Source organism: Chrysemys picta, chromosome 4 (assembly GCF_011386835.1).
Source record: "Chrysemys picta bellii isolate R12L10 chromosome 4, ASM1138683v2, whole genome shotgun sequence".
NCBI lineage: Eukaryota > Metazoa > Chordata > Testudines > Emydidae > Chrysemys > Chrysemys picta.
Genome location: NC_088794.1, coordinates 95,844,360 through 95,861,306, shown reverse-complemented (window position 1 = coordinate 95,861,306; position 16,947 = coordinate 95,844,360). Strand labels below are relative to the sequence as shown.

General features: G+C 43.0%; 1 protein-coding gene and 1 non-coding gene across 3 annotated transcripts in view; one reads left to right on the top strand and one right to left on the bottom strand.

Annotated features, from left to right (window-relative positions):
* Nucleotides 1-7,607: 7,607 nt before the first annotated feature.
* TRNAS-GCU (transfer RNA serine (anticodon GCU)) lies at nucleotides 7,608-7,689 on the bottom strand. Its single transcript has one exon. It is a non-coding gene; the product is annotated as a tRNA-Ser (tRNA).
* Nucleotides 7,690-7,997: 308 nt separating this feature from the next.
* The window catches only part of KNL1 (kinetochore scaffold 1), a 49,463-nt gene continuing 40,513 nt past the window's right edge, over nucleotides 7,998-16,947 (top strand). Inside the window, exons 1-4 of one of the 2 annotated variants that reach the window (XM_065593152.1) lie at nucleotides 7,998-8,148; nucleotides 11,663-11,717; nucleotides 12,988-13,027; nucleotides 14,963-15,022. In XM_065593152.1, the coding sequence (XP_065449224.1) occupies nucleotides 11,683-11,717; nucleotides 12,988-13,027; nucleotides 14,963-15,022 (135 nt within the window). In that variant the 5' untranslated portion in view covers nucleotides 7,998-8,148; nucleotides 11,663-11,682. Of the gene's footprint in view, nucleotides 8,149-8,312; nucleotides 8,451-11,662; nucleotides 11,718-12,987; nucleotides 13,028-14,962; nucleotides 15,023-16,947 lie in introns of those variants that run through there. The other variant, XM_042849478.2, reaches the window with a different exon arrangement.

Below are 16,947 nucleotides of genomic sequence, written 5' to 3'. Positions count from 1 at the left end.
GGGAGCCCTTCTGTTTCATTAACTGCATATTTCATCTAAAAAGAGATGTATTAGAACTAGAAAAGATACAGAGAAGTGTTACTTGCACAAAATTCTGTTACTCGCACACTCTAGGGGCACCCACCTTTACCCAGTTCCTAGGGCTTAAGGCGTAACCTTCTTAATTTAGGCACACACACCCTTCCCTGTTCCTAGAGCTCAGGCATAATCTTACGCTCTAGGGCAGCCACCCTTACCTTGTTCCTAGGGCTCAAGTGTAACCCTGATAATTTAGGCACCCACTCTTACCCATCTGTGGGCTCAGGGCCTAACTTTACACTCTGGATTTGTGGGGTCTTTTACAGGTGAAAGAGCCTTACACAGTAATATCCTATTTAATCTCTATTAACAGTTACCAAAACAAAATACTCAAGCTAAGCACACAATGCTCACTACTCCCAATAAGGCAGATGAACTTTTCTTGACGGACAATTAGGATCAGGTCATCTGGGGACTGTAGCTTCTGTATGGTGTGGTTGGTATGGTGTTTGAGGTCTGGCAGCTCTGATCTTGGGGCTGTGTCCTGGAGTTGGTTCCAAAAAACTTCCTTTTAGATAAGTTTATATAGTGAAACTTGAGTCTTGCTTAGCTGTACCTTAACCAATCACTTTACTAAACAATTTTCTAACCAATCCTAACATACTGTAAAACAATCCTTTAACCAATCATACCCCATCATCTTAATTGATTTACACCTAGCAAAATTAATTATGTAACAGACAGAAACAATCAAAGAACCAGACAGAGCTCATACAAATAAAGAAATGAGGATTTCACAACCACGACAATTGATAAGTGATTTCTTGCCAGACAGAATGCTATTGAACTAAGTTTTCTTTAACCATCTCAAGATGAGTTTCTTCATCTTGTGATGGTGGGTGCTATTGTGATGGTGGGTGCTATTAGGACAGGATCGCCGCCTTAACAGCCCAATATTACATTGTTTTAATGTAATTTAGATGGAATGTGACTTTCTGCTTCTTAGCTCAGGCTGCTGCTCTCCTAATATGGCCATAGACAACTTACAATATGACTGCAGGAAAAGGCCTTATCCTTACAGAAGGGCAACAACAATGATAAGGGTATGGAATAGCTTCCACAAGAGGAGAGATTAAAAAACACTAGGATTGTTCAACTTGGCAAAGAGATGACGGGGACGGAATAGGATAGAGGTGTATAAAATCATGAATGGTATGGAGAAAGTGAATAAGGAAGAATACTCAACATAAAATAAGAACCAGCAGGTTTAAAACAAACAGAAGGAAGTACTTCATCACACAATGCACGGTCAACCTGTGGAACTCGTTGCCAAGGGATGTTGCTATAAAGGCCAAAAGTATAACTGAATTCAAAAGAGAATTAGATACATTCATGGAGAACAGGTCCATCAGTGGCTATTAGCCATGGTGATCAGCGATGCAACCCCATGCTCTCGGTGTCCCTAACCTCTGACAACTATTGGATTGGATGATAGGGAATAGATCACTTGATAAATTGCCCTGTTCTTTTTGCCCTCTGTGACGCATCTGGCACCTGCCACTGTCAGAGACAAGATACTGAGCTAGATGGCCCATTGGTCTCAGCCAGCATGGCCACTCTTACGTTCACTTTTGAAAAAGCAATCTAATGATAGATTGAAAGGACAGAAGGAGCCAATTTGCTTTCTTGCATATAATAATTTGTTTTAAAATCTGCTTCATTTCAGGATAGACTGGACTAGTTCCAATAAATAAGCATTTGGAACAAAAAAAAATGGTCTCCATGTCATTTTATTAAAGGGATTGGAATCAATTTGCCTGTGCCCCTGACCTTGCAAGCCTTACCCAAATGAATAACTTCACTGAGGTCAATAGCACTACTTGTATGGGGCTACAGTGAAAATGCTACAGCAGCACTGTAGCTGCACTCTTGTAGCTCTTCAGCTCTTCACTGCAGCGACAGGAGGGTTTCTCCCATCGCTGGAGTTAATCCACCTCCCCAAGAGGTGGTGGGTAGGTTGAAGGAAGAATTCTTCTGTCGACCTAGCACTGACTTCACTGGCTGTGGATTTTTCATACACCTAAGTGACATAGCTGGGTCAACTTAATTTTTTAGTGTAGACCTGGCAAAGGCTGCCTGGAGTGTAGGACTGCAAGAATAGACTCAGGAGGGGCTTGCTCTAGGAGCCTGCAGTGCCTGCAATAGCAGAGAGCAATTGCTTTCTAGGGACTTTGATCCCAATACAGCTTAGTTCTCACGATTATTTGTAGGGTGCACTTTATGACCTTGGGCCAGCCAAGACACTCAGGAAAGTGAATAACATCACTTCATTTTGTTGACAATACAAAGAGACTAATTTGCAAGGGGAACATGACAGAAATTAACATCAAAAGAAACAAGTTTATAATCAACTCCCAAATCCCAAACTTCAGCGGACTGATACTCCTTCCCTTAGCAGCTGTGTGGGCTTCCTTCCGGCCCACACCATTCTTGTCTCGGCAGGATGAGTACAGGATAGGAAGGCTGTTTTGCCACAGTGGGATAAATTAAAGATGTAAAGACATCCCGAATATCAATCCCTTTTACTTAGTTTGGTCTCACCATTAAAGGCTTTTGTGTGTCTTTGCAAATCCTCCACCGCAAATGTCACTGCCTTTCAGAGGTGTATGAAGTGCTTTCTAAAAAGCTATGAAACCTGCACCCCCAACAGATGAATCTGTTGTCTTAAGTAACTGCTTTGAGTATTCCTAAGGATTCTGCTTTCCTTTGGTCATAAATATGTCCACTTGGTCTAGCTGAAGACAGCTTCTAGAAAAAGAAGTAAACAGGGAGGTGGCAAAGTTTGCAGATGATACAAAATTATTCAGGATAGTTAAGTTCAAAGTTGACTGTGAAATTACAAAGGGATCTCACAAAACTAGGTGACTGGGCAACAAAATGGTAGGTGAAATTCAATGCTGATAAATGCAAAGTAATGCACATTGTAAAATATAATCCCAACTATATATACAAAATTATGGGGTCTAAATTAGCTATTGCCACTTAAGAACGAGATCTTGGAGTCATTGTGAATAGTTCTCTGAAAACATCTGCTCAAGGTGCAGAGACAATCAAAAAAGCTAACAATGTTAGGAGCAATTAGGAAATGGGTAGATAAAACAGAAAATATAATGACACTATATAAATGCAAAGTATACCCACATCTTGAATACTGTGTACAGTTCTGATTGCCCCTTCTCAAAAATAAAGATATATTAGACATTGAAAAGGTACAGAGAAGGGCACCAAAACTGATTAAGGGTATGGAATAGCTTCTGTATGAGGAGAAATTAAAAAGACTGGGGTTATTCATCTTGGAAAAGAGATGACTGAGGGGGAATATGACAGAGGTCTATAAAATCATGAATGGTGAGAAGAAGTGTTATTTACCCCTTCATATAACACAAAAAACAGGGGTCACCCAATAAAATTAATAGGCAGCAGGTTTAAAACAAACAAAAGGAAGTACTTCTTCCCACAGCACACAGTCAACTTCTGGAACTCATAGCCAGGGAATGCTGTGAAGGCAAAAACTATATCTGGGTTCAAAAAAGAATTAGAAAAGTTCATGGAGGATAGGGCTACCAACAGCTATTAGGCAAGATGGTCAGGGATGCAACTCCATGCTCTGGATGTCCTTAAGCATCTGATTGCCAGATGCTTGGACTGGACAGCAGGAGATGGATCATTTGATGATTGCCCTGTTTTATTTGTCCCTTTGAAGCACCTGTCATTGGCCACTGTCAGAAGACAGGATATTAGGCTAGATGGACCACTGGTCTGACTCATTATGGCCATTCTTATGTACAGCTGATTTTTGCTGTGCTCTAATGTGTTTCAATGTGCTTAATTTAGAAAGTGCTTTGGAACCCTTCAGATGAAAAGTATTATTTACATATAAATTATTATCATAAATTTGATCTCTTCCAGTTTAATATATATATTTTTAAAATAGCTAAAGCAAATCTATAAGTTTATCTGATTTCCAAGGCATTTTGCTCTTTAAAGATAACCTGTAAGGAATTTTTTTTAATTGGATTTCCATGTTTTTATTTTTGTATTTTGTTTTTGCTGCTTTATGATGTATAAAAGAAGACTGAATCAGTTTGTTTTCCTGCTTCTATTTTGCTGTGGAAATATCAAGACTGTTGTCTTTTCTGGTTTCCTGAAAGGCCTCTGGGAGATCTCTGTGATATTTATTGCGAGCTCTCAAACATTCATTGAAGGGGTGAGGGAGGTTGAAACTTTTAGCAAAGACATCATCAATCATCCTTATCATCACTACCAAAGCAAATCCCAAAGGGACATAGCTTCCTTGCAGATCGAGCACCACTCCAATCAATCTTTAGTTAGGACCTTAAGATAGTCTGGCTGGATATTCAGTCTTTGTCCATCATTGGTAATCTTATCATGTCACCAAAGCTTTTGGTAACCATATAATCACTGTCCATGCCGCAACTTTCCTTAGTAAATACGCTTTATAATTTGTTGATCTTCCATCCTAATACTATGCCTGTATCCAGAAAGCTGCTGAAACGGAATCAGTGCTGATGGAGGTGGTTGGTGGGTTTGGCTACAAATATTCTCATTTTTGATCTTGTCCTGCCACTTAATATGGAACAGTTTATAGAGATGATGAGAATCAAAAATGCCAATCAACTGCTCTTCACCCTACCTTAGTGCACGCATTTCACTGCCATACAACAGAGTTGGTATAACTGCGACTGTAGAGCTGCAGATTCATAGCAAGCTTCATGTCACAACATCACCAGAGAGGCTACTGAAGGGCTCGAAACAAAGCAACAGTTGCTGCTATATGAGTGGCCACCTCTCTCTAGCCTCCTTCAGCATTGTCTATGATGCTTCCTAAGTATTGTACAATTGCCACCTGCCGAGTGTCCCATCTGGACAGGTTAACAGTGAGCTGGTTGTAATCTGGAGCTGGAGGGTGCTTGACGGTAACGGCCAGGGACTTAGTTTTGTCTGGATTAATAACCAGGGCAATGTGCGCTGCTTCTCACCTGACCTGATAATTCAAAGACAACCTTTCTCCAAAATATGAGTTACTAATATTAAACAGTTGTAAATAAATAAAATTGGCGTTTTAAAGAATCTGACTAAAAATCCCTTCCACTGTCAATTGCTCAGTTTTCATTCTCTTGATTTGTGCAATTTCACTGGCTTGTAATCTTCCACTCTAGACAGGAGATAAACCTCTTAATACAAAAAAACAGGGCAAAAAATTTTTTTTTCTTTTTCTTTTTTCCCAGGGAACTTTGTTGGCCTTTAAAAATAAGAACTAGAACAGGGGATAAGTCTTTCCCCTGCCCCCACACCCCTTGTTAATCACCTTTAAAGCATGTAGCTGGGAGGATAGGCATACGTGTTAGTGTGAAACACATAGACACAGGAAATGTTCATGAAAGTTCAGCTATTACTTTCTACTATAAGGAAGCACAGATGTCCATCTGCTATAACTAGGCTTGGCAGAATTCAATTTTTTAAATATAGTTTTGATGGATAATATCTATGTTTATTTTTAAGCATTTTTTTATCAGTTTAAATTTTCACAGCTGCAGGAAATTATGAGAGGTGTAACATAATGGGGTCAGTCAATAATTATTTAATGACAGTTAAAAGAAGAACAGGAGTACTTGTGGCACTTTAGAGACTAACAAATTTATTAGAGCATAAGCTTTCGTGGACTACAGCCCACTTCTTCGGATGCATATCCGTGGGCTGTAGTCCACGAAAGCTTATGCTCTAATAAATTTGTTAGTCTCTAAAGTGCCACAAGTACTCCTGTTCTTCTTTTGGCGGATACAGACTAACACGGCTGCTACTCTGAAACCTGTCATTAATGACAGTTGATGTTGAGAATCAAAAGTTAAAGCTTTCCACCCATTAAAACAAAAATTGTCAATGTCACATGTCAACAATCTACAAAGTAAATATCCTTAAATCAAACTCTAATAAGTTCTGAGGCAGAATTTTTCTTACTTTACTTATCTGTAAATTTTGATTATTACTGATAGAAATAATTTTCATCAGTTTGTGTGTGTATGGTGAAATCAACATTTACTGACATTTACCAATGAAAAATCTAACTCTTCCAAGCTTACCTATAACAGAAAGCAGCTCAGTTCAGCTTGTTAAAATAGGGAAATCCAGATAAATCCCTATTACCATCAGGGGACAGCCAAGATGCACCTTCTCACCTCAGTGACAGAGGTCAAAAGTCCCCTTTGCAAGAAGCCCAGATGTTATTCCTTGCTCCCTGGGAAAGTGGATAGTTCAGGCCAGGGAGGTTACTCCCACTACAGGAACAAATCCAGTTTTTGTTCTTTATCACAGGGTGAGTGAAGCAAATACCGCAACCACCATAGCAGGGAGTTTCAGGTTATCCTAATAACAGAGGAAAGCCCATTTGTTAGCTCCAATATCAAAGGGGACTCCATATGTCTCCCCAAAACCAGATGCCTCCCTAGTCCACTCTTGTCTGCAGTGTTGTTGTAGCCCTGTTGGTCCCAGGACATTAGAGTGACAAGATGGGTGAAGTCATATCTTTTATTGAACCAACTTCTGTTGGTGAAAGAGACAAGCTTTTGAGTTCCACAGAGCTCTTCTTCAGGTCTGGGCGGTTGGGCCAGACCAGCACACAGCAGAGAGAAGCATACAGATGTTCCCCCCACCACAGTGAGAAGCACAGTGTCTTTCCTGCCACAGGAAAGAAGCTATTCTGTAACAACGAGCTGCCCAGATGTTCTTCTGTAACTAAGGAAGTGTTGCTTGCCTACAGCAGAGGGGCAGCCCAGATACCGTATTTCCCAGTAACAAAAAAGGACAAGTGCCACCCCCTAACAAAGAGCAAGTGGGCTGTCTCCCATAATTCAGTAGTCCAGATGTGTCGTCCCCACCCCGCCGCCCCATGAAGGAGATCTGAAATGTTCCCTATAAGAAAACAGGGCAGATATTTCCCCTATATACTAATACTGGAGAGCGGTTCGGATTATTCCGCCTCAGAAGAAGAAAGGCGGAGCGCTCCCCTGTAACAGCGCGGATCAGATCTTCCCTCTGTAATAGGGTGACCAGATGTCCCGATTTTATAGGGACAGTCCCGATTTTTGGGTCTTTTTCTTATATAGGTTCCTATTACCTCCCACCCCTGTCCCGATTTTTCACATTTGCTGTCTGGTCACCCTACTCTGTAACTAGGCAGCCCGCGTGTCCCGCCTAGAACAGAGCAGCCTCCTTCGCCCCCTAGAACAGAGCAGCTTGGGCCGCCTCGGTGGGAGGGAAGGCAGCACATGTCCGCCCTACGGAGCTGCTTGGGCAGCAAACTGCCTTTCAGCTGAGGAGGAATGAACTGTCTCTAGCGAGCTCCCCATCACTTTATAGTCACCCAGCGCCCTGATAGGAAATTGTGATTAATGAACCTGGCGGGGATGTTAGGCTCGCTGCTAAATAATCAAGCGCCCCTGGCCGCCCGCCAGCAATAATGTAAGTCCAGCCACTTCATTTATCTATTAAACAGAACAAAAAATACTTTCCGACGAGGATGGGATTCGAACCCACGCGTGCAGAGCACAATGGATTAGCAGTCCATCGCCTTAACCACTCGGCCACCTCGTCACAGAAATCTAGAGCCTCCCGTAGTCTATAAGAAAGGACTCCAGCTAGGTTTAACTTGTTTTTGGGCTCCCTATACGGTATACACATACAGAGGTTCCCACCACGAACGAACAATCCTCCCAGCCGCGCTTTTGGCCCGGGGCGGAGAGCCCTGAGATAGTTTAGGATGAGGCATTGTAATGCAGTACATAGAGCTGACTAAGCGGAGGCTGCCATGTTGTACGGAAATTCGGTGGCCGCCATGTTGTACGGCAGAGGGTGTAGGGGCCACCATATTGTACTTGCGGAGTTCGGTTTGCCAGGAACCCAGGGCGCATGCGCAAGAACAGGCGGTTAGGTTTGAATAGTGAAGCGGCGGCCCCGGCCGAGCCTAATGGGCGCAGCGGCAGTAAGCGGCGGCGGCGGCGGCGAGGAGGCGTTGGTGCCTTGAGGGCTGGATTTGGAGCGGAGCCGTGAAGGGTGAGGAGTCCTTAATGGCGGCGGCCCCCGAGGGGCCGGGAGTGGGCTCTGCGGGGGGTCGGCGCGGAGAGAGGTGGGAGGGCGCGGGCCCGGCTCGGGAACGTGCAGGGAGGGCGGGTCACATGAGAGCTCCCCCTGACACCGGCTGCGGGACCCGCTCAGACACCCGCCGCGCCGCCGCTCTGTGTAGGGCGGGAGGGTCTCTGACCGGGCGGGGGCTCCTTGGAGCCCGATGGGCCCCTCTCCCGGCCTGGGGCTGAGGGCGGATCGCCTCCCGCTCCTCTGTGTGTCGTGAGGTGACGGTAACTGTCTCATTGAAACTCTTACAAGAGGTCTTCGCAGTGGGGTTAGGGGGAAAGCCGAGATCTCGGGGTCCCGCACATGCAGGTCTGTGCAGCGCAGCGCAGCGCAGCTGTCTGCAGATGCTAAGCGTTCCGTTTTTAAAACACTTCTTTTTCCATTGCGAACACGGCCATCACCACTGATCGAAACCTGTTCCCAGCCAAACAGCAGCAGTTTTGGGGGGACCCCAGGGCAGCCTGTCCCATTAGTAAGTTTTGGGACCATTTACATGCTAACGTTCCTAAGCACAGCTATTTGTGCCAATATTTTGTTCCTCCCCCTTCTTAGGCCACATCTACACTAGAAACTTTTGTTGGTATGCGTTATTTCTAAGCAGAATTGTGTAGTAGTAGAATGTCAGTAGCAAGGCATAGGGCCTTTATTACAAAGGATATTTTCAGCAGTGAGGTGGAATAGGAGAGAATTCTAATGCTTTAATGATGGCTAAAAATAGCAGTATAGTTGGGGTAGCATGGGTGGGAGCTCCCAGTACAAGCCAACCTGGACTCTCTGAGTACGTTCTCGGGATGTTAGCTTGAACCATCACCTATGCTTCCTTGGCTACAGTGCTATTTTTAGCGTGCTAACTCCAGCAGAGCTAGCATAGGTTTATCTATGCGAGCTGGGAATCACAGCTCTCAGCTCAAATGTAGACATACCTTTAGGGTAAAGGAGTTGTAAAAGGACATAAAGTGGTTCTTAAATTGTACACATGTGGTATTCTTTCTGGGGAGTTGACTAAGTGTTTGAGTGTATCCAGGGATCTGGCACCTGTTGAATCTTATAGTGCCAAGGGCCAGTGTGAATTTGAGCAGTGCCTCAATATTCACAAGGAGGGTAAAGGGATGGTGATGTGAGGAACCACCCCCCTTTTGTCCTTTAATAGTGTTATATGGAATCCTGTGGGTGAGAGAGAATGGGTTGTAAAAGGAGGTGAAGAGCTTGTATGTTTCTGCAACTGTGGTGTTGGCAGACTGAAAGTATGTGTGTTAACAGGAGTAGATGAAAGAGGGCTGAATTAAGGTTGCATAGGCAACCTTAACTTAACATTTCCTGGCTTGCAGATGTTTGAGTTGTGCTCAAGTCAGCATTCTGCAAAGGGATGACCTACTGTGAAGCAACCTTAACCCTGTGTTAACATAGTTTTTCGCCACTGAATTTACTATTTCTTTAAACACGATAAGCTATGTTGTTGATAGGAGTTAGTAGTTATTTAAGTAGTTGTACTTATCATGTCCTGCAATTAGCATGCTAAGCCAGCTGCCCTCTCACCCCAAACATACATCACCTGTGCCCCACCAGTCCAGCTTTGGCACACCTTTTGAGCCAGGCCAGTTTTATGTTTGAGAGAGAGATTCTCTGACCTCTGCCCAATAGATGTACCCCATATCCGGGAGACACTGAGATATCAGAGCTTGTAATATTTCTATGTCATATAGTACACATTTCCAGTCAGCCATGAACCCTCCAATTTCCCAATCAATATACTTCCAACACGTATTAATAACTTTCATCCCGTGTTGGGATGTGCTGACAGGGCTGTGGGATGCAGGAAGCTTAGGGTGCAGGGGACTGGGATGCATTGGCAGAGCTTTGAGATGCAGAGAACTGGGGTGAATTGGTAATGCAGGAGGTTGGCGGGCACTGGCAGAGCTGGGGTGCAGGAGAGTTGGGGTGATATTAGGAAAGGGATAGAAAATAAGACAAAGTACAATGACACTATATAAATCCATGGTATGCCCACACCTTGAATACTGTGTCGAGTTCTGGTCACCTCATCTCAAAAAGGATGTGGGACTGGAAAATGTTCAGAGAAGGGCAACAAAGATGATCGGGGTATGCAATGGCTTCCATATGAGGAGAGAGAGAAAAAAATTAGGGCTGTTCAGCTTAGAAAAGGGATAATTGAGGGGATATATGATAGAGGTCTATAAAATCATGAATGGGGTGGAAAAAGTGAACAGAGAAATGTTATTTACCCTTTCCCACAATCCAAAAAACAGGGGTCCCTTGATGAAATTAACAGGCAATAGGTTTACTACAAGTAAGAGGAAATGCTTTTTCTCACAATGCACAATTAACCTGTGGAACTTATTGCTATGGGATGTTGTGATAGCCAAAAATATAACGGGGGGGCGGGGGAAACTAGACAAGTTCCTGGAGGATAGGTGCATAAATGGCTATTAGCCAAGATGGTCAGGGATCTAGCCCCATGCCTGGAGTGACCCTTAACTTCTGACTGCCAGAAGTCAAGAGAGGAAGGCGGAGTGGATCTCTCCAAAATTGCCCTGTTCTGTACATTCCCCCTGAAACTTTGGTATTAGCTACTGTTGGAGACTATGCTGGGCTAGGTGGCCCATTGGTCTGACCTGGTATGGTAGCTCTTACATTTTTATTAGTACCTCTCAGTTTTAACAGTACAAGGCAGCAAAAGAAAACCATTTGGTGATGGGGGCTTTAATTCAGGAACCCCTGGGTCAAATGACCCCAAATTTGGATCACTAACGCTACCCTGTCCTCTCTTGAGGCACACCAAATTTCAAAGCAATCAGAGTTACAATTTGGATTCTAGAGCACTTACAAAAGTCAAGTTTTAAGCATTTATAATGCAAGGAATTGAACTCTAGCTGTTTTTCTAGTATTGGCACATGCACAGTGTAAAAATGTACATTTTCTTAAATACCACTCTCAATTTGGATCCCCCAAAGATTTAGTGAATGCCATACAATACCTTGGGCAAAACTGAGACAATTTTGATCCACATTGATCAATAGTTTGACTTGTAGCTCTGGCAAAAAAAAATTAAAAAAAAAAATCCTAGAAACTTTTCAACTTTTCTGTAACTCCTAGCTTAAATGATTCCAACTTTTTGAATCCCTAACCCTGCCCTGCACCTTCTGAGGCATGCCAAACTTCAAAGAAATCCAGCTAAGCATGTTGATTTTAGAGCAGTGGTTCTCAAAGCCGGTCCGCCGCTTGTTCAGGGAAAGCCCCTGGCGGGCCGGGCCCATTTGTTTACCTGCCGCGTCCGCAGGTTTGGTTGATCACGGCTCCCACTGCTCCAGGCCAATGGGGGCTGCGGGAAGCGGCGCGGGCTGAGGCTTAATGTGATTTCCCTATTGCTTTGACTCTTAGCTGTTTTTTGGATTTTAATGTTGGTTGGCTGTTACAGGAAAAGCACGACCTTCAGAAATGGACAGGATTTATTCGGAATCAAATGAGGAAAAGTAAGTGGAAGCTTCCAGCTGAGAATTTTAAGGTTCCATACCTTGTTTTGTTTTAGTGGATAAAGATGAATTATTTCCTGTCCTTGGCCCTACACACAGCAGCTGTCCCCAGAGTCGCTAACATCTCCATTAAATCCAAAGGACAGAGGGAGCTTCATTGGTACAATAAGGGAAAGTTCTACAAATATTTCATAGCAGTAGGTTTTTTGAGGTGTGTTAGGGTTCCCTCCCCACTCTGAACTCTGGGGTACAGATGTGGGGACCCGCATGAAAGACCCCCTAAGCTTATTTCTACCAGCTTAGGTTAAAAACTTCCCCAAGGCACAAATCCTTCCTTGTCCTTGGATGAGTACTGCTGCCACCACCAACTGAGTTAGACAAAGATTCAGGAAAAGAACCACTTGGAGTTCCTGTTTCCCCAAAATATCCCCCCAAGCCCTTTCACCCCCTTTCCTGGGAAGGCTTGAGAGTGACCAAGGTGAGCACAGACCAGACCCTTGGGTTTTTAGGATACTAAAAACCCAATCAGATTCTTAAAAAACAGAATTTTATTATAAAGAAAAAGTAAAAGAAGCACCTCTATAAAATCAAGATGGAAGGTAATTTACAGGGTAATCAGATTCAAAACACAGAGGATTTCCCCTCTAGGCAAAACTTTAAAGTTACAAAAACAGGGATAAACCTCCCTCTTAGCACGGGGAAAATTCACAAGCTAAAACAAAAGATAATCTAATGCATTTCCTTGCTATTACTTACTATTTCTGTACTATTAGATGCTTAATTCAGATATGGCTTAGGGAGATGTATTTTCCTTGCCGTGGTTCCTCTCTGACCCGGAGAGAAGACAAAGGAACACCAAACAAAAATCTTCCCCCACAGATTTGAAAGTATCTTCTCCCTTTATTGGTCCTTTTGGTCAGGTGCCAACCAGGTTATTTGAGCTTCTTAACCCTTTACAGGTAAAGGAGGGATTAACCCTTTACAGGGTAAGGAGGGATTTTATGCCACCCATAGCTGTATGTTTATGACAAGGTGTCATCAGAAAAAAAAAGGGGGGGGGGGCAGGCACAGCACTATATTTTCCAGAACTTCTTTTCTGCTCTCTAGTATTGGGATCAGTTCTGCCAAGAGGGCTTGGATTGAATTATTTTCTAAACATAAAAATAATGAAATCCTGCCCATTTTAGAAATTTCTTGTTAAAGATAGTGTCATTGAAGAACGACATCCCTTGTATGGGTTTACACGCTAACAGTTTTTCTTTTCTCTCAGTGATCATACAGAACGCATCAGAAGGCAAAGGCGTTCCTCGGTGAGTGTGACTTTGAATAAGTTCTATCAGTAGTGGAAGCTGGTATAGATGAGCCTGCTTTTCTCCCTAGCATACGGAAAATCCTCAGAGTCAAAAAGAATGAGTCAGCTGGGTTTGCCTACCCATCTCTTTCTGATGGTCATTCTAGTTGCTTTTATAGTGCAGTGTGGCCATTTACTCAGTAAGCATCTACATTAAAATGTCGCTCCTGCCAATGTAAGTCACCCACTACATCAATTTAATAACGCCACTTCTGTGAAAGTGGAGTGCTTAAGTTGATGTAGTTAAGTCAATGCAGTGTCTGTGTAGACCAGGGATTGGCAACCTTTGGCACGCGGCCTGTCAGGTAAATCCGCTGACAGGCTGGGATGGTTTGTTTACCTGCAGCATCTGCAGGTTTGCTGATTGCAGCTCCCACTGGCCACGGTTCACTGTTCCAGGCCAATGGGGGCTGCAGGAAGCAGTGGCCAGCACATCCCACGGCCCACGCCGCTTCCCGGAGCTCCCATTAACCTGGAATGACGAACTGCGGCCAGTAGGAGCTGCGATAGGCTGGACCTGCAGATGCCGCAGGTAAACAAACCGTCCCGGCCAGTCAGCGGATTTCCCTGATGGGCCACGTGCCAAAGGTTGCCGATCCCTGGTGTAAGCACTGTGCTGCTTACATCACCCTTTGCCACCAGGGGCTGACAACCAGAGCCCACTGCTGCCCTCCACGTGAGGAATTGGGGGTGGGGGTGGGAAGGAGAGCCAGAACCTCACCTCTGCTTTCCAGTGACGATTTGAGGGGAGGTGGGGAGGAGAGTCTGAGCTGGGGTGGCCTCCCAGTGAGGGATTGAAGAGGGGTAAGAGGGGAAGGAGAGTTGGACCCCTGCCGCCACCTCTTGGTGAGGGACTTGGGTGTGTGTATGTATGTGGAAGGACAGCCTGAGCTTCTTCTGTCTCCTGGTGAGGAATTTGGGGAGGATGGAGGGAGAGTCTGAGCCCAGGTGGCAGGGCTCGGGCTGTCAGTGCCCCACACTGTCAGTTAAATCCGTGCAAGTGCTCCTGATGAGGATGCGCACTGCCGACAGGAGGAGCATAGTGTGGACATTAAAAATCAAATTAATTATTGCGGTGGCTGTATGTTGACTTAATTTTGTAGTGTAGATATGTCCTCGGTGTTCTCCACAGCATACTGAAATAGCCGTTCGGTGGATATACTGGTAGATCGGACAACTATTTAATGGTCCATATGTTGCATCATGGAAGAGGATGGAAGCATTGCTATTAACAAAGGGACGTCACACAGTTTGACACGGTTTCTGTGGAAAGATTTATAATTTTAAGAAAAAACATACATGGGTTCATCTAGTATCTTTCTGACAAAAGTGAAAGAACTCATTATTGAAAGGGACAGCCTGATGTTCCTTATTGTCTAATAGAAGAATTGGAAGTGCTTAAAACAGTGAAATGAAACATATGCTCAGAAATTCAGAGTGAGCTCTCTGCCTGAGATGTACATCTTGTATAATTGCTTTAAAAATTCCTAAGAGGTTTTAAGAATTGCTGCACTTTCATCTTCCTTTGGTCATTAACATCTCTTTACAAAAATCTTATCTTCTGCACCAGTGTGCAATACCAAATTAACCTTACTGTTTCATCCATTTTCTAATATCCCAATCCAGCACACTACTTTTCTCAGGTGGAGTTTTGTACTGTCTTGCTTTTTGGAAACTGTCATTTGTGGTACGTGAAGTTCTAGAAATCAGGACGCAGCAGCAAAATGTGTGCTTGATTAGCATTCTGATCATAGTAGAGGAGAGGAGAAAGATGGTTTGTATTGGAACATGTTACTCATTTGTTAGCTTTCCTGAGTGCCTGATCTTTTGTAGGAGACCAATTGTTGAAGCTGCAGAAATCATCTTCTCAACTATTATAAATATTTCCTTTTAGATTTTAAAAGCTCCACGGAGTCCTCTCAAGGACCTTGGGAGTGGGAATGAATTCACTCAGGTAGGCATTAACCCTTTACTTGTCAATATTTTTGACAACTGCAGTCTGTTCTGAACAAATGTCATTGATTGAGTCACCTCACTGGTACAGCTGCACATGTAGAAAATCTTGTTATAACTGCTCAAGAATATGAATGCTTCAGTTGCTAAAATTCTGTGGACTTCCTCTAACATTTATCTGATATTTTGTAGGCTAACTAAAGTGTTTATTCCAGTCAGTTTTTTATTTTTTGTGTTTTAGTTAACAAAAGCAAACTTACTTAAAGTAAAAGGAGAGGGACGAGAACAATAATTAACAATTAGTAGATATTACTTGCTTTTGTTACAGTCCATAAGACTTACAGTTTTAAGGCTGATTAGTGTTTATAGACTATTGTGGCAGTTAAAATGATTTTACATATGTAAAGCTAAAATTAACTTATTAAAAACTAGGCAGCAAACTCTCTATTTAAGGTAAAGGTTAACAAACATTAATATTTTCATTTTATACAGAGTAACTTTTAGTACATGATTTAGTTCAAGTATACGTCTGCCACCCCATAGTACGTGTGGAGATAGTTCCAGCCATTCTACAAGTTTGTAATACACTCCTTTAAATCTGTGCTCTAGGATATACATGGACTACGCTGTTCATTACACTATGATAAATATGAATGTGGAAAATTTAACTTACTCACCAGAAAGCGTTTGCTGTGTATATGTGGTTTTCATTGATCACAGAATCTAAATTTTCAATTGTTTGCTTGTCCCATTTTTCACTGAGGAATACAAGAAAGATATACAGGATGCCAATATTTGACCTTTGAGCTTTTGAATGTGGCTAGTTAGTTTCTGTTTCTTACTTTTATGGTCTATTTACTTAATCACTATGTTGGCCATTTTTCTTTGTTTCTTCAACTCCTCTATTCAAAATACTCCTGTCTAGCCAACAGTCTCCTCCTGTATCATGTAGAGTAGAGTTTTCAACCTGTGGTCCGTGGACTCCTGTGGGATCTTCAGACTACGTTTAAGAGGTCTGCAAAAGGTTGTTGTTACCATAGAACGGTGGTTTTCAACCTGTGGTTCATGAGCCTCTGGGGATCCACAAACTGTCTAAGATTTCCAAAGGGGGTACATACCTGCATTTGAAATTTTTTAGGGGTCCGCAAATGAAAAAGGGCAAGGCACAGAGGCACTATTGATCAGGCTGTTTATCTTCATATTTAGTCAGTGGCAAGAGCAATTACAATGAGTCTTAATGAATGTCAGTCAGCATATGTTTACTGTAAGTGAACAAAAGGTGAATGTTTTCCAACAGTATATGCAAATAAGGCCTGAGATACTTACATACAGTACGTATGCCAAATCTGGTTCAAGTGTGAAGAACAGCTCATAATCCACCTTGTTAGGGATCTTCCCAACAACAGATGTCTCCTTAAACTATCAAGGTTTTTGTTAAGATAGACGTTGATCAATGTAACTCCATCATTTCTTAGCAGTTTGACTTTACTCACAATTGCTCATGTTGCTGGCATTGTTTACGATTTTTGAAATGCATTTAGAAGAATTCCACGGAATTAGTCTTGTTGCAGGTATATAATCTGGACCCTGTCATATAAGTCTTCTGTATATTCCCTTAAATAAGTGATCCTCAACCTTGCTGAGATTCAGAGCTGCTGGATCTGTGAATGGAGTCAGAGAGCCGTAGAGCTGTGAAGTTCTAACATTCCATTGCACTGTTTACCTTGTGACAGTGTCATCACAGTGACGCAATACGAACAGTGCTATTGCAAGACACTGTGCTGTGGTTATTTTGTGATTCTTTGATACATCTCTTCCCACAGTAGTGAGGATGGTGAATCTTTGTTTCTTCCCATCCTTCTTGGCTACTTGGTAGGATTGAGAGAAATTCTGTAAATCCCTTGCTCAGCACCATATGCATTTTCT